This window comes from Ursus americanus, chromosome 14, assembly GCF_024610735.1.
Source record: "Ursus americanus isolate L20-20 chromosome 14, mUrsAme1.1.p, whole genome shotgun sequence".
NCBI lineage: Eukaryota > Metazoa > Chordata > Mammalia > Carnivora > Ursidae > Ursus > Ursus americanus.
Window position 1 is genome coordinate 45,937,197 of NC_142140.1, and position 27,974 is coordinate 45,965,170.

A 27,974-nucleotide genomic window follows, 5' to 3' on the forward strand; every position below is an offset into this window, starting at 1 on the left:
ATGCTTGCTTGGTTGTTTGGACATGTAAGTATTTACTTTGGGTGGTGGGTGGATGGGCAGGTAGATGGAATGTGGATGGGTGGGTTGAGTGGGTGTTCAGATGGGTGGATGGGAATTTGGGTGGGTGGCTAGCTGGCTGACAGGACCAGATGTTGGTTGAGTGCTGGATGGATGTGTGGGTAGACAGAAGGTGGATGGGTGGTTTGAGTGGGTGTTTGGATGGATGGGTGGATAGCTGGTTAGTTGATTGAATGGATAGATGAGTGGTTGATTGGTTGAGTGTGTGAATGAATGGGTAGGGAGATGAATGGGTGGTTGGACATATGGATGGGTGGTGGATGGAAGAAAGCGACAGACCTGTTATGTATTCATGATGAGGTAGTTCTGGAGGCTGTGATCCTTGGGATTGGGTGGACCTAGGGCATTGGGGACCCAGGGCAGCTCTAGGGGCATGGAGGTGCTGAAGTCCAGTGTGGATAATGAGAAAGGAGGGAGAAGACTTGTGGTTGGAAGGTAGCTGATTAGGGGCAGGGAACCTAAGGATAAGGATTGGCTGGGTGGAGTTTTCAATGACCTATAAATGACCCATGGGGGAACTTCTCTGCCCCCTCCCCACTCTTCTGGTGCTATTAGCAGGCCTAGCATTGGAAGAACCAGTAGGGTGATGAGGAACGATTGGGGGCAGGGGGACAAGAGTGTTGTCATGGAAACAGACCCTCTCCCTGGACTCTCAGGCCGCGCGGCCCCTTTAAGGGTGACCCGCCTGGCCACTCCCAACATGGCGGCGCGCCCGCTGACAGCCCCCCCCCCCGGGCAGCGCGGGGGGGGGGGATAGGGGGGGCCTGGACCTCCCCATCATGGCGGCGCGGCGGGGCTGTCGCGCTGAGGTCACGGCGGCGCGCCGGGGGGGCGGGGCGGCGGGGGGAGCGATTTAAAGGGACAATGTCCCCCGAGCGGTGGAGGCGGCGGCGGCTGCGGAGGCCGCGGCACCGGCACCGGGAGCGGCAACGGCGGTAGCGGCTGCGACGGCCGCACCGAGGAGGGGAGCTTCGAACCCCGGCGCCTGGCCGGCGGCACCGCCTCCCCGGTGAGGCCCGGCCCGGCCTGGGGAGCCCGCGGGCGGGGCGGAGCCGGCACGGGGAGGGGGAGGCCGGGGCCGGGCCGGGCCAGGCGGGACCCCCCGGGGCGGGGGGCGGGGGCGGGGCCTGCAGGGGCGGGGCCTGGTCGGGGGCGGGGCCGTTCCGGTGGCGGGGAGGAGCGGGGGTCTTGGGGCAGGTGTCCCCCCACCTCCGCGCGTCCCACGGGGTCTCCTGCCCCGAAGTGCACGGGCGGAGGGAGCGTCTCCCGGACCCTGGCCCAACGAGGGGTGCGCTGGCGCGGCGCCGCCCCCTCCCCTGCGACCCCCGGGGGGCGTCCAGGCGGGAGGCCCCTTCCCACGCTGCCAAAGTGCTCCGAAGTTGCGGTCCCGCCTGTTCCCTGCGGGCAGTGCCCACCGGGTGGGCACCCGCAGGTGCTTCCTCTGGGCCTGGGCAGGGACCCCCGCCACGACTGCCAGGCCAAGGACTGGCCCCCTGGGAGCCCCCAGGCCCCCGAGGGCAGCGCCTGCAGCCAGGCCTGGAGCCCGGGCCCCGCCCCGGTTGCCTGGGCCCGGTCTCCCCACCATCTCCCTGGGGAGGGCGCCTCATTCCTGCCCTTCACTTTCCGCGTTACCTTGAAGGTATTTATAGGTGGAGAGGACAGCACCCACCCCCCTACACACACACACGGCCTCCCCAGGGTCCTCATTTCTGGACCAGGAGCCCCATCCATCGTTTTTGGCCGCAGACTAGAGAAATCTTGGGAGGGTGGGATGGAAGAGCCCAGGCTGGGTATGCATGAGGGGTGATGTTGGGGAGAAGGGAAGGGGTTAATGCTGGGGTCACTTGAGGCTGTGAGGGTGAAAGGGTTAATGAGAACCCTGAGGTCCTGAGGAGATGGGAGTTGGAGTGTGGGAAAAGTGCAGAGGTGATGATGGGGGCACTTGGGATAGTGTATAGGATCAGAGTGCAGAAGTGGCTGGGATTCGTGCTGAGGCATGGGCATAGGAGATGCATGTGCATGGAAGCGAGGGCACAATTGGGAAAAGTGCAGCAGTGTGTGAATGAAGGGAGGCACCTGGGAGAAGTGATAGGATTAATGCTGGAAGAAAACAAGGTGCATGAGTTTGCATGTGTAAAAATGGGGTAAACTGAGGCAGTACAGTACAGGAGCCGTGTAAAGAGGAGTTATGAGTGGGCAGACTGGGACATACTGAGGATAAAGGCCATCTGGGATATGATGCATATGGATAGGGCCTCAGCACCGTTTACTTAGCTCTCCTGGGCTGGGAGGTAAACTGAGGCACTGAGCAGCAAGGGTGAGGACTGGGGCTTCAAGGAAAGAGAAACTGAGGAAGCATCCCTTTTCCACCTCCCCTAAGCACCTGTCTCTCTGCCCCCAGACCTACAATGCCTTGCTGAGCCAGCCCAGCAACTGAGTGGAGCCAGGCAGAAAGCATCCATGGATGGGCCCCTGGCAGGCGGCCTGGCCGCCCCAGATCGTCCTCGTGGCCCTGAGAGACTGCCTGGCCCAGCACCGAGGGAAGACATTGAAGGTGGGGCCGAGGCTGCTGAAGGTGAAGGTGGCCTCTTCCGGTCCACCCATTACCTGCCTGTCACCAAGGAGGGACCCCGAGACATTCTGGATGGCAGAGGTGGCATTTCTGGTAAGAGGATGGGCCCTGTGGTCCTGGGGGAGCATCCAACCTGGTCCCTGAGGTTCAGAGAGGGCTAGGTCACCCAGCCCAGCAGGGGTTGAGATGGGATTCTGATTCTGCTTGAGTCCGGAGCCTTCTCTTTTTACTCAGCTTATTTTCCCATTCTATGGTTGTGAAAACAGAGGCCCTGGGAACCAGTGACCTGATGAATGCCCCCCCCAAGTGGGTGGCTAGGAACTGGGACTTGAACTCGGGTCTGCCTAGTTCCCTCCTCTGGGCACATTAATTGGGTCCAGGTGCCCAGCTTAGCACCCCAAGCATCTGGCCCTGAGAGCCCACTTATTCCCCAGGCATACCCCATTCCCATCAACCTATCCCAGCTCCCTCTTGCTGCAGCGTCTTGGGGAGTCCTGCTCCTGAGCCATGGGCCAAAACAGCTTGTGCCCTCTAGTGGCCGGGGAGAGACTGGTTAGTCAGGGACACCAGCTACCCCTTTGTGCCTCGGTTTACTCAGTAAAAGGAGATCTCACACTGTCCCCACCTGGAGATTTGTTATTCATTCATTAAATACTCAGCAACCACCATGTGTCAGGCTGTGTTCTAGGTGCTGGGGATACAGCCATAAACAAAAGAGTCAGAACTTCCTTCCCACAGAGGCCTGACATTGTAGTAGGAGAGACAGACAACAAGGGCAGGTAGGGACAGGTGTCTCGAAGGTGTTAAACAGAGTGCCAGAATCATGCCCGGAGGACCTGGGAAACCTCCCTGAGTGGGTGGAATTTGAGTGGAGCATTCAATGAATGGTGGGAAAGACAAGCCAGGTGGTGGGAACAGCAGGCGCAAAGGTCCTGTGGTGAGGAGGAGCCTGGTGTGTTCAAGGACCAGGCAGGAGCAGCAGAGTGGTGGGGGCAGTGCAGGCTGATGCGCCAGATGTCCCCCTTCATCTGCTTGGCCTGCCCTACAGGCCGTGGTTTCCAGGAACTTCTATGTACCTCATCAGGAGTTTCCTACGTGCCAAGCCCTCTATGTGATCATCTCATGTCATTCTTAAAAGATCCCTGTGGGGTAGCTTCAGTATAATCATCCCGTGCTAGAGATGGGAAAATTGAAGCCTTGAGGGGTTAAGTAAGTTGCCCATGGTCCCACAGCTGGCTCTAACCTGGCTTGACAGCCCTCGTCTTTAACCACCACCCTGGGTCAAGGCATCCTTGACCTGCCCCAGCTCACCCTTAGCAACACGCATCATGTTTAGATATTTTCAGAGCACCTTCTTGGGGCCACACACACACTCCATCCTCACCTTCATGGACCCTGCCATCTGGTGCTGGGGAGACAAACCAGCCACCAGGTGTTAGGACATAGTCGCTGGGGCTGCAGTGGGTGAAGCCCAGCCGGGCCCAGCCTGGGGGCCATCTGGAGTCCTGGATGAGGAACAATGAGTTAGACAAAGAGGGCAGGGGGAGTCTCGGCATCAGGCTCTACCTAAGCAATGGCACAGAGGTGATGGGTAGTACTCAAAGGTGTTACACAGGAGAATGACAGGGTGAGAGTATCAGCTCAGGGAAACTTAGCAACCCCCTCCTCCAAACCATGAGTAACCAGGGCCCAGAGATTGGCAGGACCATGTTCCAGGCCATGCAGCTGGCCAGGGCAGGCCTGAGACTTTGATTTTGTGAGGACCCCAGGGAAGCAGGGTCTGGGGTCCCAGAGTCCTCTCTGGGTCTAATTCTGAGGAATTGGTCACTTCTTCTCTGCCGGGCAGAAGCCCAGGTCTGGCAAGAGAGGGTGAAGGTAAGTAGGTAGGTAGGTAGGTAGGTGCGTCCTCACTCGCTCTAGGGAATCAACCAGGCTCCATGTGCCTGGGGAGGAGGGGAACGTGGCGGCCAAAGGGGGCCAGGCCTACCCTTAATGATGTCCTTGAGCAAATGGGGGCATGGGACAGGGATGGCTTGACCTGGGTGGGGTCACAGCCTGGAGATTAGAGGAGGGCCTAGGCTTGGGACACAGCGCCCCCCTCTTGGCCTGCTCGACCCCCCTTCCTGGCTCGGGCACCTGCCCTAGGAGTCTTGTGATGCCTATAAATAGGAACAGCCTCTGGGGCTGCTGTTCCACCCCAAAGTCTGGGCCCTCCCTTACCCCGACCCTGCCCTCGGAGACCCCCAAGGGTACCCCTAGAGCGGCTTCTTCCCAAGTTCTCTGTCTGGACATGGACGCTTCCACGGCCTTCTCTGTCCTCCACTATGGCTATTGGCTTGGAGCCCCCACAGCCTCCATACAGCCCCCGCCTGATGCTTGGCCTCTCTCTCTCTGGCCTCCTGGGTGCAGCCAAGGCGTTGGGGGCTGAGACGGTCCACATGGATTGATGAAGTCTGGTGCGTGCCTGGCATTGGGACCAGGGGTCAGGGGACGAACGACATGCTATTTCCGCCCTTGTGTGGGGCCCCAGGCTGGGGAGGAAATCAGAACATGGAGTGAGCAGACCTGAGGCTCTCAGTCCAGCCTCCAGCTTCCAACCTGGGATGCCTCCGGGCCAGCCCCAACCCCCATCCCAGGCACTCTCACAGCCCTTCCTTCCCCCCACCGACGCATCTCTGGATGGAGCATGTACTGTGTGATCTTCTTGGCCTCCGTCGCTGGCCCTGCAAGATGCGCGGTAGCTGTTCCTTTATACAGAGGAGGAAACAGGTGGGAAAGACGTGCCCTTCGGTCACTGCTGGGCCTTGAACTTGGATCTGTCTGCCTCCAAAGTCTAGATTCTTGGCCACACTGCCAAGCTGCCTGGCTTGGGGTTCAAGCTGCTTGTGGATACCCTTCTCATTTTCCCTCTCTCATTTTCAAATCCTCTCGGGGGCCCACAGATAGCAGGAGTCTATGAGGGCCCTTTGGCATGGCCACGGCCAAGGGCTGCATCCAGGCACCTCGTCTGACCTGCAGGGACTTCTGGATCCCCGCCAGCCACGGAGGCCGCTGGGCAAGCCCCCCAGCCCCCAGGTGTCTTGGACACGGGGCCCTGCTTGGCCTGCTTCCTCCAAAATGCTGCCACTAAAAATAGGAGCCTCGCTGGAGCTGCTCAAAGAGGCCAACACAGCCCCCTGGCTCATGGAATCCTTAGACAACGCCAATCGCAGAATCAACGAATCTGGGACGCCCAGAATCTCGGCAACTGGGGTCCCAGAATCTCAGAAGCAGGACGCCCACACCCTCAGACTGCACCTTTAGGCTGTGCAGGGGCTTGCTGCCACTGAATGACTTGCCCTCCCCCCCCCCCCGCCCTTAGCTGGTCCAGGCCTTGCTTTCCCAACCCTCACACCTTCTCCCACATCCACCCACCCTGACACTCGCCCTTGCATTCAAGTGTACCCCTGGCCTGGCCCTAATCCCCATCAGTCTACTCCAGGGGGCCTCAGATGGGGGCCTGCAAGGGACGCTTTGGCCACGTCTATATAGACACTTTTGGTTGTCATGACTGCAGGGCTAGGGCCCCAGGGGCTACCAGCATCTAGTGGGGAGGGGCTGCAGATGCCATGTGGCATCCCACAGCACACGGAAAATCATCCAACCCTCCGTGCGGTAGTGCTGAGGCTGAGAAATAACTCTAGACAGTGCATCGCCACCCTCACCTTCCAGAGGCCATGTGACGGTCACAGACCTTCGCTCTGTAGAAAGACCCTCAGCCAGTGACCATGACTTTCTGACACCTCCCCCCACGCCACCCCTGATGGCACTTTTAATGCTTCTGGCTCCTGACAGTCAGCTCTCAATTTCCTGGGCAAATGAACCGTGGGGGATCGGAAAAAGAACTAGCCCTGGCCCTCGCCCTCTTTCTGGACCATCCTCCAATTGAAGCTAATCCAACAATTGCATCTGTCAGGCTCTGGACGGGGCGCAATTCCCCCCGTGTGTTAACCTTGGCCCAGGCAGTTGGCCTGCACCCCAACTGGCACGTTCACCCATGTCAGGCGAGTGTGGCGGGCAGAGGAGGCACAGGCCAGGATTCCTGTGGTCGCTCCAGGCATTGGCTCCACAGGCGGATAATGGAGAGTTGGCTCTATCTGTGTGAGGGGTCCCAGGAGGGGATTTGATTCTAGGACTTAGGCCTGGAAGGGGGCCTGAGAAGCAAGGACAGGCCCTCTGCAGCTCAGACTTAGAGTTCCTCGCTCATCATCTGGCAAGCATTGGTTGAGCACCTGCTGTGTGCCATGCACTAGGATGCTACAGTGAATGAGGCTGAAAAAGTCCCCACCCTCAGGGGGTGCTTATGTGCTAGCTGGGACGCAGGCAGGCAGGCATCCACAAGAGAAACCAGGCGATTTCGGAGAGTGTGAAGAAATGGAACAGGTGACAAGAAAGAAAGTCATAGGGGCTCCCTTTGGTCAGCCACCAGGGAAGGACTCTACAGATGGAAGAAATAGCCAATGCAGAGGCCCCGGGGCCAGAAAGAGTTGGGTGGGCTTGAGGCATCAAGAGGAGTCAGGACAGAGCGAGTGAGGGGCCAGGAGAGGGAGTGAGGCTGGAAAGATCAGCAGACATCCCACCTCGCCGGGCTTTGTAGCTAGTGGTTGGGAACCTGGCTTTTATCAGAAGTACGATGAGAAGTCAGGTGAGTTTTTACCAGGGTGTGATTTTTAAAAATCACCTTGGCTGCTGGGTGGGGGCAAAGAGAGGAGGGTTGAAGGCAGGAAGCCCCAGGGGTCCCCCCCCAGGAGACTCCTCCAAAGAGACCCCTTTCAAGGCTCAGGAGTGCAGAGGCCAAAGGCCTCTCAGAGAGGGGTGGGGAGCCGGCTGGGCCCTTCCGAGGTGCCCGGCAGGGCTCCCTGAGCTGGGGTGTTGTGAAGGACCCCGGCCAGGAGGACCCCAGCCCCTCAGGGTCTCCCCTCTCTGTTGCAGACGGGCAGCCCCATCCCGGCCTCAGCGAAGCCCTCCCCCGTGCCACCTCCGCCACCCATCGGATCAGCAGCTGGTGAGTGCCATGCTGGCCCTGACCTCAGGGAGGGCAGGGGGGCAAGCAGGATGTGCCTAGGCCCGAAGGAAGCCCCCTGGGGAGTGAGAAGGGGAAAGGAGGGAAACAGGAGGCCAGGCAGGAGGAGGTGGCTCCCAGCAGGCAAGCGCCTGGGCATGTGCAGGGGGTGGGGAAGACTGGGATGAACACAGACAGTCAACTCTCATTATCCCTGCCAGGAGCAGGGCCAGAGGAACAGGAGCCTGAAGGTTAGACCCTTGGAGTCCTGTCTCTGCCAGGTGACCCTTAGAATGATGTCAGGCCTCTCTAAGCCTCAGTTTCCCCATCTGTAAAATAGAGTCCCTAAGATACATCTCACAAACTGGCCTTGAGGACCCCAGGGAGGTTGGACAGGAGTCAGAACTGACAGCAACGGTGACAGTAGCGACCCTTTAAGTCTTGGTGGGTGCTCATATGTAATAAGTGTTGCGATGGGCTAATGATAGTTCCCATTTGTTGAGCACTTGCTGTGGACTAGCCTCTTGGCAAAGGTTTGCCCCACTGAATCTTTGCCATGGCCCTGGAGGGGGGGTGGTCCTGTTGGTATCACACGTCACCAGTGGGGCTGAGAGAGGTGACCCCGTGATTTCCGCTCTGCCTCTCGGTAGAACCCATTTCTGCACCTGTTGGGTAGGCATGATCGATAGCCCCTCTTACAGGCAGGGTCCTGAAAATGAAGGGAGATTTATCAGGAACAGGCATGATAAGAACCCACGTTGGTTGTGGGCTTACCAGGAACCAGGCATCTGGTGAAATGAAGAATTTCCCCAGCACGGAGTTGTGTCCTCTTCTCCCTACACTTCCCGGGGTCGGGGTCAAGGTCCCCATTTGAAGTGTTGTAGTTGTGACCATTTAAATGAGCACATACCTCACGTGAACTCTTCTTTGACTGTGGATATGAGAAAGCTCCTTAGATGTTGCATAAAGACACAGAGGCTCCTGGTTTGGGGGACTTGTTCCCATTTTTAGGATTGGAAAACTGAGGCTCAGTGAGGTTGCTTCGCCTCCCCCTTCCCCCAAAGGAGGTCAGGGTCCTTGGGCCAGAGGCTGAGCAGGGTCCTTCAACCACTCCTGACTCTGCCCTTCCATGAGGGGAGCTGCAGGGGAAAGGGCATTCCCCTGAATTGTTTACGCCACAGGGTTGCACGAAATTTGCTGGAAAGTGAGACTAAATGAACTAAATCACCCCAGTTTGGGGAAAACCTCTTGGTCTTATGCAGCTGGGGTACAGATCAGAGCGTTGGGCCCTCCTGGGGGACAGATGAGAGTTGACTGTGCCACCAGACTTGAGGACATGCCTTGTGACACTGGTGTAACCCCTGATGGACCCCGCACACTCTCCCACAATACAACAGGGCTGGGCTACATGAACAGGTGCGTCCTGGGAGCTGAATGTGGTTTTTGGTCCAACGGCTCTGGAAGGGCCACATCCACTCCCCCTACCTCCCCGCCCTCACCTCCACACTCCCGGCCCCCCTGAGGTTGCCCTCAGGCTGGGTCTATGGGGCTTGTCTTGGACTGCCTACGAGGACCCCCTCCCCCACCCAAGGAAGGGAAACTGAGGCCCATGGCTAACCTGTCCCCATTGGCACTTCCTTGCAGTTGCTGGGATGGAGGCAGCCTGGACTTCCAGCCGGGCTCCCCACCACCCCACCTCCTGGGCCACTTCCCCGGCCCCCCTGATGGCCAGGGGACCTGGGAGCACTCCCTGGTCCAGGAACCCAGGGAGGGCATCCCATCTGAGCGGAGGTTCGAGGACTCGGTCATTGTGAGAACCGTGAAGCCCCACATTGAGCTTGAGGGATCTAGAAGGTTCTTGCACCATCAGGGTGAAGCGAAGCTCTTGGAGAAGGCCCCCCGGGGCCACCCCAGGTTCGACTGGCTCCGAGATGCAGAGGAGCAGGCCCCACCCCAGGAAGCAGGGCTGCACATGGACCTGCCGCCCCAGCCCCTGCCCCTCACCTCCTTCAGGACAGTGCTTGTGCCAGTAGAAGATACCACTAAGACGCTGGATGTGACAGTGGTGGACAGCAGAGAGCACCTGGCAGACCTCGAAGGGCTGGCTCAGCCGTCCGAGTGGGGCCTGCCCAGGTCGGCCTCGGAGGTGGCCACGCAGACCTGGACGGTGAACTCAGAGGCATCCGTGGAGCGGCTACAGCCGTTGTTGCCCCCGATCCGGACGGGGCCCTACCTGTGCGAGCTGCTGGAGGAGGTGGCCAAGGGGGTGGCCAGCCCGGATGAGGATGAGGACGAGGAGCCAGCCGTGTTCCCATGCATCGAGTGCAGCATCTACTTCAAGCAGAAGGAGCACCTTCTGGAGCACATGAGCCAGCACCGCCGAGCCCCGGGCCAGGAGCCGCCTGCCGACTTGGCCCCGCTGGCCTGTGGGGAGTGCGGCTGGGCCTTCGCCGACCCCGGCGCCCTGGAGCAGCACCGGCAGTTGCACCAGGCCTCCCGGGAGAAAATCATTGAAGAGATCCAGAAACTGAAGCAGGTCCCAGGTGATGAGGGCCGGGAGGCACGGCTGCAGTGCCCCAAGTGCGTCTTTGGCACCAATTCCTCCAAGGCCTTTGTGCAGCATGCCAAACTGCACGTGCATGAGCTTCCAGGCCAGCCTGCCAGGGAGCCCTTTGGGGGCGGCAGCGGGGCTGGCAGCCCAGGCCCTGATGCCACCACCCTCACCTATCGACCCTACCGAGCCTCCGCAGGGCTCAGTTGCTGCGTTTTCTGCGGCTTCCCCGCGCCCAGTGAGAGCCTGCTCAGGGAGCACATGAGGCTTGTGCATGCCCAACCCCACTGGGAGGAGGATGCCGAGGCTTTTGAGGAGGACCCTGCCAGCCAGCCGGGCACCAGCCAGGATGCATATGCCCGCTTCCCTGATGCTGCTGAGGACTACTTTGGCAAAGCTGAGCCGCTCTTGGCCCCCACGTGGCAGGAGAACCCTGCTGGATATGACCCCAGCCTGGCCTTTGGCCCAGGCTGCCAGCAGCTGGGCATGAGGGATTTCCCACTGTCAAAGCCACTTCTGCACGGCTCAGACCAGAGGCTCCCAGGAAGGCCAGCCTTGCCCTCACCTCTAGCATCCGCCCCCTACTCCTTACAGCCTAGTAGAAACAAGAGCGTGGTCCACCCACAGGGGCTCCCAGCCCAGCTGGGGGACCGGAGACACCCTTGGAGCGAAGAGGAGGAGGAAGACATACCGCTGGCCTCAGAAATGGACTTTTCCCCCGAAAATGGGATTTTTCCACCCCTAGCTACCCCTGGCCTCATCCCACAGCTGGCCTTGGACCTAAAGCGGACTTTCCGAAAAGCTCTGAGGGCAGCCGAGGCCTCGCGGGCACAGCAGCAGCAGCTCCAAGGGATGGTGCCGCTTGTGCTGGTGGCAAAGCTGGGGCCACAGGTCATGGCTGCGGCAACCAGGGTGCCCCTGAGGCTGCAGCCTGAGGAGCTGGGGCTGGGGGGCGCCCACCCTCTGGACTTCTTGCTCCTGGATGCGCCGCTGGGCGGCCCACTGGGGCTGGACGTGCTCCTGGATGGGGACCCGGCGGTGGCACTGAAGCACGAGGAGCGCAAGTGCCCCTACTGCCCTGATCGCTTCCACAACGGCATCGGCCTGGCCAACCATGTCCGGGGCCACCTGAACCGTGTGGGCGTCAGCTACAATGTGCGGCACTTCATCTCTGCTGAGGAGGTGAAGGCCATTGAGCGCAGGTTCTCCTTCCAGAAGAAGAAGAAAAAAGGTAGGGCGGCTTCGCTCCGGCACCCACCTCCCTCCGAGGCCCAAGAGACGCACAGCTGGGCAGCCGAGTTCTGAACCGAGCAACCCTCACTCTAAATCCTCCCATAGCACCAAGCAGGGGGAAGTCAGGGCCTCCCCTTCTGGAAGACTGGGAGCCGCGGCAAAGGCCACCGCATCGGTGCAGGTGTGGGGACGCCCCAGTGCCCTGGCCCTTCCAGCAGCTGGAGGAAGGAGTATGGGCAGAGGAGGCAGCCCCAGGCAGGGAATGTCACTGATGTCTTCATTGGACAAATATTTATTGAGAGAGGTCCCCTCTGTTCTGGGCACTTGGGGACACAGCAGAGAACAAAACCGCAGTCCCTGCTCTCCTGGAATTCACGGCCCAGTAATAGGAGTGTGGGACCCTGGCCGGCTTCAGAACCCCCGGGGCAGCCTGTGAGGTATGCAGATTCCCAGGCACCAGGGTTCTGATTCTGGAGGTCTGTCTCCAACACGAGTGCCCTGGGTGGTTCTGACGCTGGCAGACATGGATCCCACTTGGGGGAGGTGCTGGTGTGGTGTTTGAGAAAGAGTGAGTGAGAGAGAGAGAGAGAGAGAGAGAGTGTGTGTGTGTGTGTGCACATGTGTGCGTGCACTGGGGGTGTCAGGGGGCAGACAGCCAGAAAACCAGGCACTTACAATGGTGGTGACCATTGGGGCTGTGATGGGGGAAGCTGGGGGCTGGGGAAGCCCAGAGGAGGTCCCTGACTCCACCTGGGGGCATCCAAGCAGGCTCCCAGAGAAGAGCATCCTATCCATTTGGCCATGTCTTCACTCAACAAAGATTTAATTGACAGCACTGGAATGATAGTGAGCAAAAATAGGCATGTGCTCTACACACGAGGATAGTAATTGAACACTCAGCCGAAGGATTGCAAATCCACCACTGGAGAAGGGTTTCTGAGGGTGGAGGCCCTGGTGCTGAGAGCTATGTGAGGGGAAACCTGGAAGGTTAGGCAGAGAAGGCTTCCTGGAGTGGGAGGATGGGAGGATGTGTGAGCACATGGGAGCTGATGCAGGCAGGAGGGTGAATGGCAAAGGGAAAGGGAGGTGTCCAGGGTCACGGATGGCACTGGCTGTGTGATCTGTGGAGGGGGAGCAGCCCCGGGAACAGGGAGGGCTGGGGCCAGAGAGTCACCACTCCAGGCAGTCCATGTCCTTTCTCCCTCCACAGTGGCTAACTTTGATCCAGGCACCTTCAGCCTGATGCGCTGTGACTTCTGTGGGGCTGGCTTCGACACCCGGGCCGGCCTCTCCAGCCATGCCCGGGCCCACCTACGAGACTTTGGCATCACTAACTGGGAGCTCACCGTGTCACCCATCAACATCCTGCAAGAGCTGCTGGCCACCTCGGCTGCTGAGCGGCCCCCCAGCCCCCTGGGCTGCGAACCTGGTGGGTCACCTAGCAGCTTCCTGACCTCTCGTCGGCCCCGCTTACCTCTCGCAGTGCCCTTTCCACCCACCTGGGCTGAGGACCCTGGGCCAGCCTACGGAGACGGTAAGGAGAGAGAGTGCGGATTGGGTAGGGGCCCTGACCCTTCTCAGGGCCCCATCAGAGATGTGGGGGAGGTGGAGGGGGTAGCCACTCCGCTTTCCTGGTAGTGTTTCAAGTCACTTTACAAAGTATGCTGACAACTGTCCTTACAACTGCCCTGCCACTTAGAGGTTATTTCTGTTTTACTCAGGGGCTGGGTCAGGGCTACTTCTGGATCCAGTTCACCCCTGCCCTGCCTGATAGTGATTTTAACACACGCTTACTCAGCTCTTACTAGTAGCCAAATATGTTCTAAGCACTTTACCAACACAAACTTATTTACATCCTCACAACAGTGCTATAGGGCAGGTGTTATTATTATCCCCATTTTACAGATGAGGAAACTGAGGCACAATGAAATTACTTAACTTGCCCAAGGACACACAGCCAGAAGGGGTGGAGCTGGGCTTTGAAACCCCACTCAGGTCAGGCTCCAGCATCTTTGCTCTTAAAAGTGTCTTTGGTCTAGAGCAGCGCTGTCTGATAGAACTTTCTAAAATGGAAAGGTACTTTAAATACATGTTCTGTAGGTCACTAACGGCCACATAGGGCTATGGACCACTTGAAATGTGGGTAACGCAAGGTTAGTTGTAATTCTGTCAGACGTTGCAGAGCTAGAGTCTACATTCTGGATTTTTATTGGGGCCTACTTTGTCCAGCAGCATTGATAACCCCTCCCATAACTGAGTGCTTGTTGTATACTAAGGTTTCATCTCATTTATGCCTCTAAACCATTCTGTGGGGCTAAGGATTGTTGCGTTCCTGTTTTGTGGATAAGGAAACTGTAGGTCATCTGCTTTCCCACATAGCCACAAAGCAGCAGAGCTAGACTTCTGAACACCATGTTTGGTGGTCTCTCCATGGAGGACAGCTTGGGAAATCCAGAAGTAATATTTTGGTTAAGGAGCCTAGGGCTGGGCACCACCGAGGGAGTGGAAAGGTGAAGTACCCAGCCTTGAAAATCCAGACTTTGTAGGAGCCTTTACTGAATCTCAAAGCAGAGAACTCGGCAGTGAGGAGTAGGTGGGCTCTGGGGAATGGAGAAGTTCCTGAACAGGGGGAACTGTCCAGGAGCAGCTTGGGCTGGGGTTTCCTTCTGTTTCTCCTGCCTGGAGCTTCCAGGGTCCTACCTAGATCTGTACTCTGAACTCCGCTGGACCCATATGCAAGCCCCCTTATCAGTGAAAGGCACCTGAGGGTCTGCAAAGTGGAGAGTGGTGCTATTAAAGCCCCCTGTCCTCCTTGGACAAGGAGACCGAGTCACAGAAAGGACATAGTGGCTGACTGAAGTCACAGTTTGGAAAGAGGTAGAGTAGGGACATGACCTCAGGTTTCTTGCCTCTGCTGAAGGCTGCTGCCTGGGCATTCAGCTCACATACCTGGCTAGCTTTGTGGTATCTCAGTCGCGGCTGCGAAGTGGAGCTGGCTCTGAGGACCGCTGGGGGGTACAGGAGGTAGTTTGTAAGCTACAGCCGTGCCCTCTTCTTTTTTTGTCTAGAGTGTAGAGGCCTGATTGTCAGGCTCAAACTCCTTACTTGGCACTGGGTCAGGCCCCCCAGGGATGGCAGCCTGTGTCCAGCAGTCAGGTTCAGCTCTGGTCAACCTGTTTCCACTAGAAGACCAATGCGGCAGCCCTTAGTCAGTGCTGACAGAGACGGGCAAGACATTGGGGTGTCAGCATTCAGTCTGATACTGTCCTGGCCTTGTCCACGGGTGCGGGGGGCGGGGGGGCGGGCTTTGATCAGGCTTTCGGTTAACACTTGGTGGGCCGGAAGGCTGTTAATGAGTGGTTTGGAAGGTCCTGGAAGCCTTGCCTTGAGGAAGGATGTCCAAGATTAAGGCTAGGTCTGGGCACCGCCCTGCACCGTTGTTCTTAGAAGCATCTCCCACAGCACTAAGTGGGCCGTAGGGGGTGGGGCAACGGTCAGATTCTGGCCCCATTCAGCTGTCAAGGAACAGCGGGGGGCAATCTGTTTGGTGTTGGGGAGAAGCAGGTGGTGCCTGAAATGGGGTGCCGGCGGCGGTCGTGTGGGAAGTTCCATAGGATTGCGGGACAGCGCCGGCGGGGGCAGGGGGACATTTGGATACCAGGATGATGTGGGATCCTCATAGCTGGGATCTGGTGTCTTCCAGGATCTCCGACACGGAAGGGAGAATTCCAGGATAGGGAATGGAAAAGGATCCCGGGGCAGGTCCTAGCTCCGCCTGTCGGGGCTCCAGGAGCCTGGATGCTGTTAAGGCAAATGCGTGTGGTCGGAGGATTCCCATTTTAGCCTTAAGGGTGTTCGGGGTGGGGGGAAGAGCGTCCCGTCCAGTCCAGGCCAGGGGTGGGACTGCAGTTGGCTGCCGCGCTCAGCGCGGCGTGCGTGCTTCGGTGAGCAGGGGTGCGGGCCGCTCCCTGAGGCTCCAGCTCCACCCACCCACCCACCCCAACCCCCGGACAGCAGGGCCGGGACAAATGTTTCGCTCGCTCACGGCGTTCGGCGCTCGGCCGGCCGCCCTGGGCGCGCCCCGAGGGGCGGGGCGGAGCGGAGCGGGCTCAGCGGCGGCGCTCGGCGCTCGGCTGCTCCCGCCTGGGGCGGCCGCCCCGCGTGCGCCGGAGCCAAGATGGCCGCCTCCACCGCCCAGTGCCGAGTGACAAAAGCGGAGAGCAAGGCGGCGGCGGGGCCGCGCGCGGGGGGCGCCCGGGAGCGCGCGCCCGCTGGGGCGCCCCCGCCCAGCCCCCCGAGCCCGGGCCCCGCGGCCGTCCCCGCGCCGCCGCCGCCGCCCCCGCCCCCGCCGCCACCGCCGCCGCCGCGGGACGGGCCCAAGGCCGAGCCGGAGCCGGGGCCCGGGCCGGCGCCCGCGCCGGGTAAGAGCCCGCGCCGGGGAGGGTGCGGGGAGGGCAAAGTCGGCATTCCGCCCGCCCCCTGCCGCCGCCCCCGACGCCCGCCGTCCAGTCTCCGGGACTCCCCCTCCCCACCAAGGCCCTCCCGTCGCGCGGGCCCCGGGCCTCCTGTCGCAGCTCGTAGGGTCCCGGGCTTCAAAAACACTCTCCGCCGCTGCTCCGTGGGACCCTCACCCCGTCTGACAGATGTTCCCTGTTACCCTTGGAGCCCTGGGAGCGTCCCTCGCCACAGTCTCGATCCCTCCGGCGCGGAAACCCACTCCAAGTCACTTCAGACACGGTCCCTACACCATCTGACAGACGCGCCCACTCCACCCGGCGACTTTGACAAAGTCCTCGGTGTCCCGGGCCCCGGTGGCCCCCCCTGCCTGCCTTCTCCTTGCCTCCGTAGGATTCAAACTGAGCAGAGGACCTGCATGGCTTCTTGCCCCTAGCAGTGGACGACTCCAAAGCCCCATCTAACACACAGTTTCTTCAGCCTCAGAGCTGTCTCCATGCCCTGAACGCTAAACCTGGGGCTCCCAGGCCACCCAGGCCCCCTTCTCTGAAAAATTAGACTATAAAAACATACCTTCAACTCCCTGTTCTCATACACACCTCATTCAGGGAAGCTTCCTGACCTGACGGATGCCTCAGAAACTTCCTAGAAAGTTCTGTGATTCCCACTTTTCCTGTCTCCATTCAGATCCCGGCTGATCCAGACTCCCAGTTCTCACCTTACCCCACTTAGGGCTCAGCTTGTGATTAGCAGACTACTGCGGAGCCCCGAGTTCTCTCTGCAGCCCCAGCTGTCTTGTCTGGTGGAGGTTCCCCACAAGTCCTGTGGGGTCTCCTTCCTGTCCTTGGCTCCTCATCTCTGCATTGCTTCTCTGGCCTCTGACTCTGGCCTTCTCTTACTGGATTCCCCTTTTGACTGCAACCTACCTGCTCCCAAGACTGACATCCTCCCCTGCACAAGTTCTGCCCAGAGAGATATTTTGTCAGATCTAGGATGGGAGTCACTGCCCCAGCCAGTGTGTGTTCTGGTGGGTGGAAGGTGCTCTTAGTCAGTGTGCAGCCTTGACATCCTGGTGCTGGGAGTTTGGATGGAGCCTCTGTTCTCATAGGGTGAGTTGCCACCCAGAGTGAGAGCAGATGCCAAGGATGAGGAAGAAGGCTCCATGCCCCCCACTGTCAGTCCTTATGGGGGTAGACAGCTCGCACCCAGCCTGGGCTGAGCTTGTCTTCCTAACCTCACAGGCCTGGGTTCTGAGGAAAACACAATGGTGGCCATGGACTTGGGCTCCCCCCCGCTCCCCAAGAAGAGCCTGCCTGTCCCTGGGCCCTTGGAGCAGGTGGCCAATCGGCTGAGTAGCAAAGTGGCTGCAGAGGTTCCTCATGGCAGCAAGCAGGAGCTGCCAGATCTCAAGGGTGAGTGACCCAAGTGGGAAGGTGAGGGAGCTGGCCAGGCTGGTCACACTTACAGGGAACTCTTGGGCCTGGGGTTAGTATGAGGTCAACAGCTTTCTCTTTACCCGAAGGCACTAAGGAGACATCTGGTTGTCTTCTGTCCAGCTTCTGCTGCCCTGGGCGAGCATGGCCTTGAGCTGTACCCTCACTGGGTGGGGGAGGGGCATCCAGGGAAACAGCCTGGTTTTCAAGAGTTCACACTCAGACCCAATTCATTTGCTGACTTTGGCCCTCATTAGCTATGTGATCTTCTGTGTGATATTGTCTCGTCTGTACGTTGATATTGAGATCATTATTGAGTGGTTGATAGGCACTGTGCTAGACTCCAGGGATGTGAGAGAGCAGAACAGGCCTGGCACTTGTCCTTGGAGTCATTGAAATTGGAGAGCAGGGAGGCAGAGAAGGAGACAGGCAGTGATAAGGGCTCTGCGGAAAAGGATGTAGGGCACCACAGGGACTGTGGCTGGGCCTTCCAACCCAGTGTTTGGGGCATGAGTTGAGCTGCAGAGGCTGGCTAGGACAGCTCTGGGAACCGTGTGACTGGCAGGTCAGTGTTTATGTGAACACCTGTTGCCAGGACACCCTGGTATGTTGGATATCCGAAGGCGTTCTACTGGCTGGACCACAAAAGGGCTCTGCCTCCTGCTGTGTGCCCTTGGGTACAACTCTTCCCTCTCTGAGACTCAGTTTCCTTATTTGCAAACTGGACAGGCTGATTCCTGCCTTACTAGGGTCATTTTAGGGGTCAGGGAGGCTTGCAGGGAGCCTGGGTGTGTGGGGTCCTGGGAGGAGGAGAAGTGGGGAGGGCAGGTCTTGAGGGGCCTCACAGCCAGCTCTCTTGGCCTCCATCTCGCCCTCCAGCCCAGAGCCTGACCACCTGCGAGGTCTGCGGTGCCTGCTTTGAGACACGCAAGGGCCTGTCCAGCCACGCGCGCTCCCACCTACGGCAGCTGGGGGTGGCGGAGTCGGAGAGCAGCGGTGCCCCCATTGACCTCCTCTACGAGCTCGTGAAGCAGAAGGGCCTGCCCGACACACCCCTCGGGCTGCCCCCAGGCCTGTCTAAGAAGTCCAACTCACCGAAGGAGGTGGTCGCTGGGGGCCCTCGGCCTGGCCTGCTTGCCTTGGCCAAGCCCTTGGATGCCCCTGCTGTCAACAAGGCCATCAAGTCACCTCCCGGCTTCTCAACCAAGGGCTTGGCCCACCCGCCCAGCTCCCCACTCCTCAAGAAGGCACCACTGGCCCTGGCGGGTTCCCCTACCCCCAAGAATCCTGAGGACAAGAGCCCCCAGCTGTCCCTGAGCCCCCGGCCAGCCTCCCCAAAGGCACAGTGGCCCCAGTCTGAGGACGAAGGGCCCCTAAACCTCAGTGAGTGCGGGTCCCGGGAGCTGAGGGAGGTCCTGGCACCGGGAGGGCTGCAGAGCCCAGGGTGGGAACAGTGGGGACTACAGCTCCTATGTCCTGGGTCCACTGGGTCAGAATATTGATCAGAGCACCATGTCTCCTGTTGGGCTGGCCATGCAGCATATTATCATCTGCCTCCCACTATACTTTGCTGTTCTTCCCTCTGGAGGCCTGGCTGTGGCTGCTGAGCCTGCCAGAGTCATCCTCACCACTTAGGGGCACTCTTGGCCTTCTCTGAGCCTGAGAGTTGGGTCAGTGAAGGTAACCAGAACTCCTGTGGGCCTGGCTTCCCCAGAGGGGCATCTTGGTTCCTGCAGGCAGACAGGTGATCCGCCTGGCAGGAGGTCCTGTAGTTGGCCCTGTCTTCATATCTTCCTGGCTGTCTGTGCAGAGGCACCTCTACTTGTGCCCATGGGTGGAGCCATACCTCCTGGGCTGCCTGTGGGCATGACACAGAAGGGTTTGGGAAGAACCACCCCCCTCCCTCCCAGGTGCAGTGATCAGATTTAGCATGGCTTCTCTGAGGAAGTCAGGCCTTCCCACACATTTGTTTAGCCTGGGGTGAGCCCAGGGTCTGGCCCCCTGCCCAGTGGGGCACCCCAGTTGGCACCTCATGTTCCCATGAAGCTGCTTCCATTGTCTGCTGTGCTTTCAGGAGCAAGGCCCTGAGCAGGTCTGCCCTTGGCTTTTTGATGGTTGGCAGCTGGGTGAGGCCCCTGCTTTGCACCCACACAGCTCCCACAGCTGGGGTCCCGGGGAAGAGTGCCTGGGAGCATCAGATTGTGCCACTAGAATTTGGCCACCACCTCTCCACCCCACATCCTTAAGCTCTCCACATTCACCTTGATGCGAAAGGGCTAGGCAGGGAATAGGACATTCTGTTTCCCAAAACCTCTTAAAATAAACCTACGGCACAAGTCTTGATCCCCGATCGGCCTGGGCAGCCTTGAATCATATCAGGTCTTCCTGCCTCAGTCCCCTAGGGCCGGCCAAGGTGGCGGCCGTGAACCCCCCCCCCCTGTGTTTTGTCTCCGCAGCTTTAGATAGTGACGGGGGCAGAGAGCTGGACTGCCAGCTGTGCGGTGCCTGGTTTGAGACCCGCAAGGGCCTGTCCAGCCACGCCCGTGCCCACCTGCGCCACCTGGGCGTCAGCGACCCGGACGCCAAGGGATCCCCCATAGACGTGCTCCACGGGCTCATCAGGAGGGACGGCGTCCAGATCCGCCTCCCACCCGGGCGCGGCACCCTGGCCCAGCTGGGGCGGCCTCCTCCCACCTCTCCGGCCCTCTCCTTGCTCCCCCCCCCACCGCCGGCCAAGAAGGCCAAGCTGAAGGCCGCGGGTACGGCCAGCCCCTGGGGGAAGCAGGACCTCTCGGCCGCCACAGCCGCCGGCATTTTCTGGGCCTCTGATGTGGAGCCGTCTCCTCTCAACCTCTGTAGGTTCTCGCTTCAGCCGCTCCCTCCTCCCTGCGGGCCCTGGAGCCCCTCCCGGGGGGGTCACAGCCCCCTCCCTACTCCTTTCCTGCTGGGGCAGGGAGTAGACAGGGGCCCTTCGCAGTGGGCTGGTTCTGCCCAGAGATCTTGTTGGCAGTTGGCTGCTAGGCCCTCTTTCTTGGCCTTTGACTTCCATGACTATGACCTTCCCTGAGAATAAAGGCCAAGGGTGGGGTGCTGCCTTTTGGTGTGGAAAGTGTCCATGGTTGCCCCTGGTCTGGATAGCATTTGGCACTTAGGCTACTACTTCCTGCCCTCTTGCCCACATCCTTGTTGGGACCCGGGACCCGCAGAGCTGTGGAGTCTTGGTTCCATCCTCTGCCAGGACCAAGGGCCCATGTGCTCTCTGGAGTCTCCCCTCACTCCTGCTGAGTGTCTGGCCCCCACCCCACTCCTCAGTTCCCTCGCTTGCACCTGCCCTCCACCACCACCCCAGCCTGTGGGCATGCTGCTGCCCATGCCCAGCCGACCAGGAGACCCACAGACAAGGATGCTAATGATGCCCACGATGCTAATTACTCCTTTCTCCTGCTGCAGCCTCGGGCCCAGAGCCAGCTCGAGACATCCGCTGTGAGTTCTGTGGTGAGTTCTTCGAGAACCGCAAGGGCCTATCAAGTCACGCACGCTCACACCTGCGGCAGATGGGCGTGACCGAGTGGTATGTCAACGGCTCACCCATTGACACACTACGGGAGATCCTCAAGAGACGGACCCAGTCCCGGCCTGGTGGCCCCCCTAACCCACCAGGGCCGAGCCCGAAAGCCCTGGCCAAGGTCGTGGGCAGTGGAGGTCCTGGCAGCTCACTGGAAGCCCGCAGCCCCGCAGACCTTCACCTCTCACCCCTGGCCAAGAAGTTGCCTCCGCCACCAGGCAGCCCCCTGGGCCACTCACCAACTGCCTCTCCTCCTCCCACGGCCCGGAAGATGTTCCCAGGCCTGGCTGCACCCTCCCTGCCCAAGAAGCTGAAGCCTGAACAAATGCGGGTGGAGATCAAACGGGAGATGCTGCCAGGGGCCCTTCATGGGGAGCCACACCCATCAGAGGGTCCCTGGGCGGCGCCACGGGAAGACATGGCCCCCCTGAACCTGTGTAAGTGTGACCCCGGGGGCAGGGCAGTAAGAACAGGTAGAGGGGTCTCCCTCCGCCCCCCCCCCACACACTTCATGGGTACCCAGAGCACCCAGGGTAGAAATAGAAGGGAGGATACAGAGGTCCAGAGAACAAGGGGTTAGCTGTGCGTTCTTGCTATGCAGACCCCCCAGCTGAGCTGCTGCTTGATTCTCCATCCACATTGGGGAGGCAGAATTGTGCCATTCAATGATGCCCAAAAGATTTTACCTTTTGGGCCATCGTCAATTGATTGGTAGTGTCTACCAACCAGATTCCTAGGGAGAAAGATTGGAGGAGTCAGTTAGTGATGTCTGCCACAGTCAGGAGTATAGGGACTGGAAGTGGGAGGCTGCAACCTCTTCCTGACATTCCTGGTCGCTAAGTGTTTGGCATTTGGAGCTAGGTTCAAGTTAAGTGCTCAGCTCTTACAATCCAGCAGTATGTGACCTTGGGCAAGTTTCGTCTTTCTGGGGGTAGAAGATAAGCATGGCCTGAGCTCTGTATAGTTCCAAAGTGGTATAAAGCACTTAGCATGGTGCCTGCGTAAATGAAGCCGTGTGTATACCATAGTCGGTAGTTGTACTGTCCCTGTCACTGTTCTTTCTGTTTGAGTTGGCTGAGGTCTGTGCTGAGCAGGTGAGGATGGCCCAGGCCTCTGCCTCAGTGCTCAGGGGCATTTCATACCAGCTGTGTGCCACATGCTTGGAGCTGCTCCCTCCAGGTGGAGGTTTCCATCTGCATTTTGTGGAGGAGGAAACTGAGGCTCAGAGGGGAAGTGGTTTGCCCAGTGTAACATAAGGGGCCACAGCCAACCTGGTGTCTGAGCCCAGGATCGAGGAATTGCTTGCTCCTCAATACTTCTCAGTGTCACAGGGAATCATCTTGAAGCCAGCTAGAATTTGAGGTGACAGAACAAGCAGAAGGGCTGAATGTACACAAGGGCCCCTGGAAGCGGATGAGGGAGCGGGTCATTCGGGTCTGGGGCTGCATGGACGGGACAGCCAGGCACTTAACATTAGCCTTGGGCTTGGAGGCTTCCTGCCGCAGCAGCTGCCTCCTTCTCCTCCCCTCCCTCCACTCTGGACCCCCTGCAGCGTCCCGGGCAGAGCCTGTGCGTGACATCCGCTGTGAGTTCTGCGGTGAGTTCTTCGAGAACCGCAAGGGCCTGTCGAGCCACGCGCGCTCCCACCTGCGGCAGATGGGTGTGACCGAGTGGTCTGTCAACGGCTCGCCCATTGACACGCTGCGGGAGATCCTCAAGAAGAAGTCCAAACCGTGCCTCATCAAGAAAGAGCCGCCAGCCGGAGACCTGGCCCCTGCCTTGGCTGAGGATGGGCCTCCCACGGCTGCTCCTGGGCCTGTGCAGGCCCCCCTGCCACTGGCGCCAATGGCTGGCCGCCCGGGCAAACCAGGAGCTGGGCCGGCCCAGGTTCCTCGAGAGCTCAGCCTGGCACCTATCACTGGTGCCAAGCCCTCAGCCACTGGCTACCTGGGCTCAGTGGCAGCCAAGCGGCCCCTGCAGGAGGACCGCCTCCTCCCAGCAGAGGTCAAGGCCAAGACCTACATCCAGACCGAACTGCCCTTCAAGGCAAAGACCCTCCACGAGAAGACCTCCCACTCCTGTAAGCAGTGGGTGGCAGGGTCCTGGGAGGGCATCTGCTGGGGCCTACAGGGCCTGGCAGTGCCACGCACACACTGACCCCCAGCAGGGGCCCATGGCAAGGCCCCAGTGGGAGGCGGGACTGACTCCTGACCTGGGCAGGGCCTTCTGGGTACTCTTTGTTCGCTTTGGGCTGGGACTCAGCAGCACCCCCTCTGCCTGCAGCCACTGAGGCCTGCTGTGAGCTGTGTGGCCTTTACTTCGAAAACCGCAAGGCCCTGGCCAGCCACGCGCGGGCGCACCTGCGGCAATTTGGCGTGACCGAGTGGTGTGTGAACGGCTCACCCATTGAGACACTGAGCGAATGGATCAAGCACCGGCCCCAGAAGGTGGGGGCCTACCGCAGCTACATCCAGGGCGGCCGCCCCTTCACCAAGAAGTTCCGCAGCGCTGGCCACGGCCGTGACAGCGACAAGCGGCCGCCCCTAGGGCTGGCACCCGGGGGCCTGGCTGTGGTGGGCCGCAGTGCTGGGGGTGAGCCAGGGCCTGAGGCTGGCCGGGCAGCTGACAGTGGTGAGCGGCCTCTGGCAGCCAGCCCACCAGGCGCTGTCAAGGCCGAGGAGCACCAGCGGCAGAACATCAACAGTGAGTGCTAGTGGGAGGGGGTTTTGAGGGTGGGGGTGCCTGCCACTGGGATTCTCCACTGTGCATCTGCCCTTAGTCACTTCCCCAGTTGCTCGCCTGTTCTCGCATCTGGGCACCATGCCACCTGTCCTGAGGCCTAGGCAGCATCCAGTCACCAGCTGTCCTGTCTTACAGTTCCCCACAGCCTCCACCCCTTGCTTGCTAAAGGCAGGAACCTTCCCAGGAGTCTTGCCCTCTGGCTTATCTCCTATCCCTCTCTTCACCTTTCCCCACCTCAGAATTTGAGCGCCGACAAGCCCGCCCTCCAGATGCCTCTGCGGTCCGAGGGGGCGAAGAGGCCAATGATCTACAGCAGAAGCTGGAGGAGGTGCGGCAACCCCCGCCCCGGGTCCGGCCGGTCCCCTCCCTGGTACCCCGGCCCCCCCAAACATCACTGGTCAAATTCGTTGGCAACATCTACACTCTCAAGTGCAGGTACGCAGCCCCTTGGGTCGGTGGGGGAGAAAGACCACCCACCTGGGAATTAGTCACCCAGAGCCTCTGAACAAGACAGGTTGGTGGGGGCAGGAAATGTAGCCTCAAGGACTGCCTTAGAGTGTGGCTGAACGCAGGCTAAGAGCTTCTCAACAGACAGCGGCACCTCAGAGCATTAAGCTGGGACCCTGAGGGTTCCAGTGCTGGCTCTGACACTTAGCAGCATAGTGACCTTGAGCAAGGGCTTCCTGCCGCATGTCTCAGTATTCCCACCTATAAAATGGTGTTGGGAACAGCTATGCTGTGAAGATTAAAAAAGTTGAATATATATAAAGCACTTGAACTATGTCTGACACATGGTAAGCACTCAACAAGTGTTTGCCTGATTAAGGAAAGTACAGGTCTTAGTTCATTTTTACCAAAGTCCAGGCGTACATCTGAGGCCAGGAAACTGGCTCTGAGACTTAAGGTGGCCTGCCTCGGGCCAGATAGGCCAAGTCAGAAGTAAGATTTGAACCCAAGTCTTTGGAGCCTTGAGCTCAGGTCCTGGGCCCCTGCTCAATGAGGCCTCCCTTGGGACCTCAAGCGTAGGGAGTTGGTGAGTTGGGTGCATGAGCAGGGTGGCTGTGAGTTAGTGCCTGACCCCCTTTCCCCAGCTGCTGTCCTTCTGTCCTGGAGCCTGGCAGGGTGGGGTCTGCCTCTCTGGGCTCTCTCCCCTCTCAGATCACATGCTTCAGTCAGATGGCAGAGGTACTTGGGAAGCCCCATGGCACTTTCCCAGCATCAGAGCCAGCAGACTGCCCTGAGCATAGAGATGGGGGTCATTAGGGGACCCTACCTTGATCCTGGAATGGGTACAGGCAACTGTCCATGTGGAAACATCTGGCTTCTGGGTCCCCTTCCCTGAAATCCTGGGCTGGCTCTCTGCACACTGAGTAGCGGCAGTGTGGCTGGTGCTCAGGGACGTGGGCAGGGCTACACATCTGCCTCTCCTCGTGGCAGTGGCCACTCCTCTCTCTTTCTCTGTTCCTCCACACAGGTTCTGTGAGGTGGAATTCCAGGGGCCCCTCTCTATCCAGGAGGAGTGGGTGCGGCACTTACAGCGGCACATCCTGGAGATGAATTTCTCCAAAGCGGACCCCCCGCCTGAGGAGCCCCGGGCCCCGCAGGCACAGACAGCGGTGGCAGAGGCGCCCTAACACAAAAGCATTCCAAATTCCCTCTTGTGCCACCTCTGTCTCCTCTTTCTCCTCCGTCTCTTCCACCCTCTCCTCCCTCTTTCTTTTCCGTTTCCAAAGGAGCAAGCCAAAACCTCAAACCGGTACCCCTCGGGGGCCGGGCACACTACAGCCGGGGCGCCAGGAGCCAGCTAGCGGCCCTTCCCCCAGCCCGAGGGCTCTGGGGCCACACACAGAGCATCTTCCTTCAGCCCATGCCCACCTGGTCCAGCAGGGGGAGAGGCCAGGTCTCTTGTGGTGGCAGCTGATCTGGTCAAGGGGAGGAAGGCCAGCGCTCCCCCGCATCTAGCAGCCAGGCAGGGCTATGTTTGCCATCCGTGGCCATTTGCAAAGACCCCAAAGACCCCTGTCTTGGTTCCCTCTTGCCCCTGTGAATATCCTCTCACACATGCATACACACATACACGCACACACAGACACACAGGCACGCACATACACACATGCACGCACGCACCTCGTAAGACCCGGGATCTGCCCCAGCCCCCCAGTTCCTGAGTCAAACGACCACATCATGCCACGGTGCTTGCTCAGGGGAAGGCACGCTCCCTCTGAGGGCCTGTTGGGGCCTGGGAGCCCCCCACTGAGCCCATGATGCCACGGAAATCCTTATTGGCCGCCCCCCAGAGGGGCCTTCCCAGCCTGGAAGAGCTCAGAGCTGACAGCTGCCTCCTGCCATGTCAAGGCCCCCCAGAGCCTTGGGGGACTCCGGGGCCCAGGAGGGGGTGGGGATGGGACTCTCCTCCCCCACCCCACTCCCCTCCCTCTTTTCACTGTTGCTTTCTATGTATAGCTCCCTAGACCTTTCACTTTTTTAAAAACGCGTTTTGTGTAGAGAATAAGGAACGTGGATCTTTTTATTTTGCAATCCTGGGCCAGCTAGAGACCGGGAGCTGATTGACCTTTTAACTTTTTTCAGTGGCCACATTTTGGTTATCGATGTACCTAGAAGTATGTAAATTAGATTAAATTTCTCTTCTGGAAACACCCCGGGGCAGGCAGCCAAGGTGTGTTTTTCTGTCGAGTGGACAGGCTGGCATCGTCTGGCAGCCGGGGCTGGGATCGAGCCGCCTCCTCCCAGAGCCCCTGGAGGCCCTGGGTTTTCCTGTTGGCTGCCAAGCTGACCAGACTCAGCTGGGGATGAGCCCAAGTTCCCAGCTGTTGGCCCTCATTGGCATGGTTGGTGGGGGGCTCTGGCTGGCTGGCTAGCTGGCTTGCTGGTGAAGCGGCTTCTGTGAGCAGAGGAGAGGAACCAAGACTCTGGGCAGCTGGTCTAGGAAGGGAGCCAGGATGAAGTGATGAAGCTGGAAGGGCTCTCCAAGGGCAGGAGCTGTCCAGTGAGGGTGTGGGGGACCTGCGGGGGGAGGGAGAAACGCACAGTTGCTGGCAGCCTTCAGAGAGCTGGGGCCAGCCTGCCTTCAAGACATGTGACTTGTCTGGAGACACAGGCACCCTGAACCCGAATCACACGAGGGGAAAAGGGAGTTGCTGGCTCCTTCGCAATGTTATTTATTTTCTCGCTCTGCAAATGTTTATTGAACATTTCTGAGATTTTAAGAGATTTTGTTGGCTGCTCCTTCTTGTTTATTGCATGTGGTTTTTCAGCTCATCATTTTCACTTCAATGGCGAAGGGCTGGAAAGTGGGAATAACCTCATGGAGTATAGACAGCAGAGGCCTCCTCTACCCCCAACGCTATTGCCCCAGGCCCCCCACCATGCCCCTGCCTGGAAGGGACAGGCTAACAAGCTGTGATAACATGTGGTCTTGGCCTGCACTCTTGGCTTTTCTGGTCCTGTGAGGTCAAGGCACACATCTCGCCTGGTGGAGGAAGGACTCAACCACTTCTGTCCATCCCACGCTGTGAGTGGGCATGTCTAAGACTTGAAAGCAGGGAGGGCATCTCTTGGGATGAGAGCTGGCCCATAGGCACTTCCCCTTTCAGCTTTTTATAAATTAGTTATAAAAATATAAAAGTGATGGAAGCTGGATGTAAAAAGTTCAAAAGGCACAAGACCTTATAAAGTAACATGGGAAGTTCCTCCCCACCTACACATGCAATGATAGCTGTGTAGGTCCTCGAAAGGGTCGCACACAGTTCTTAGCTTTTCAAAGGGACCTTTTCCTAAAATTTTGAGCATGCCCCTTCTCAGGCCATTCCGTCTCAGAGGCAGAGCATTGGATGTTAACAAAATCACCCAAATGAAGGTAAAATGATGGCTGTGGTGTGTGCCAAGAAGGAAGAAGTGTCTGGGGGCTCAGCTTTCATTTGGAGAACAGGCAGGCATCTCTGAGCGTGACACTTCAGTGAGCCCCGAAGCTGGTGTGCACATTAATCAGTTTTATGTGCTTCATATTTGGAGTTTCTCAACACATCATTAGCCTTGTCCATGTGGCAGCAAGTTCTGCATAAGCCATTTTTAGGGGAGGGGTTGTTTTATTAAGATATTTTATGGAGAATCCCAACCATACAAAAATAGTAAAATGAACCCTCATCTACTTATCAGTTACCAACTGAAGACCACGCTCTTCAGCTGTAACCCTTCCACACCTTCCTTCCCTTTCCCCATCTGAATTATGGTGAATCACATAGTTGTCATTATGTGACTTAATCTCAACATTTCAGTCTTTCTCT

General features: G+C 59.1%; 1 protein-coding gene across 11 annotated transcripts; it reads left to right on the plus strand.

Moving 5' to 3' along the window:
- The first annotated feature begins 930 nt into the window (after window positions 1-930).
- On the plus strand, window positions 931-26,897 carry WIZ (WIZ zinc finger). 11 transcript variants are annotated; one of them, XM_045778848.2, is made up of 13 exons: window positions 931-1,087; window positions 2,480-2,743; window positions 7,622-7,694; window positions 9,336-11,473; window positions 12,686-13,009; window positions 17,172-17,342; window positions 18,243-18,746; window positions 19,820-20,218; window positions 20,814-21,365; window positions 22,481-23,008; window positions 23,212-23,631; window positions 23,910-24,105; window positions 25,145-26,897. In XM_045778848.2, exons 2-13 carry the CDS (start codon window positions 2,539-2,541, stop codon window positions 25,302-25,304), a joined length of 5,670 nt encoding a protein of 1,889 aa, XP_045634804.2. In that variant the 5' UTR covers window positions 931-1,087; window positions 2,480-2,538; the 3' UTR covers window positions 25,305-26,897. The 11 variants fall into 11 exon arrangements, with proteins under 11 accessions (XP_045634804.2, XP_045634806.2, XP_045634805.2 ...); XM_045778850.2 differs by lacking the exon at window positions 19,820-20,218; XM_045778849.2 differs by lacking the exon at window positions 17,172-17,342.
- The last annotated feature ends 1,077 nt before the right edge of the window (window positions 26,898-27,974 follow it).

What these genes read in the sequence shown, in the direction of transcription:
- WIZ (XM_045778848.2), top strand. Translation starts at nt 2,539, where the DNA reads ATGGATGGGCCCCTGGCAGGCGGCCTGGCCGCCCCAGATCGTCCTCGT. An exon ending in TGGCAGAGGTGGCATTTCTG is followed by an intron (nt 2,744 to 7,621) that starts GTAAGAGGATGG and finishes TCTCTGTTGCAG; the next exon opens with ACGGGCAGCCCCATCCCGGC. An exon ending in TGGGCCAGCCTACGGAGACG is followed by an intron (nt 13,010 to 17,171) that starts GTAAGGAGAGAG and finishes CTAACCTCACAG; the next exon opens with GCCTGGGTTCTGAGGAAAAC.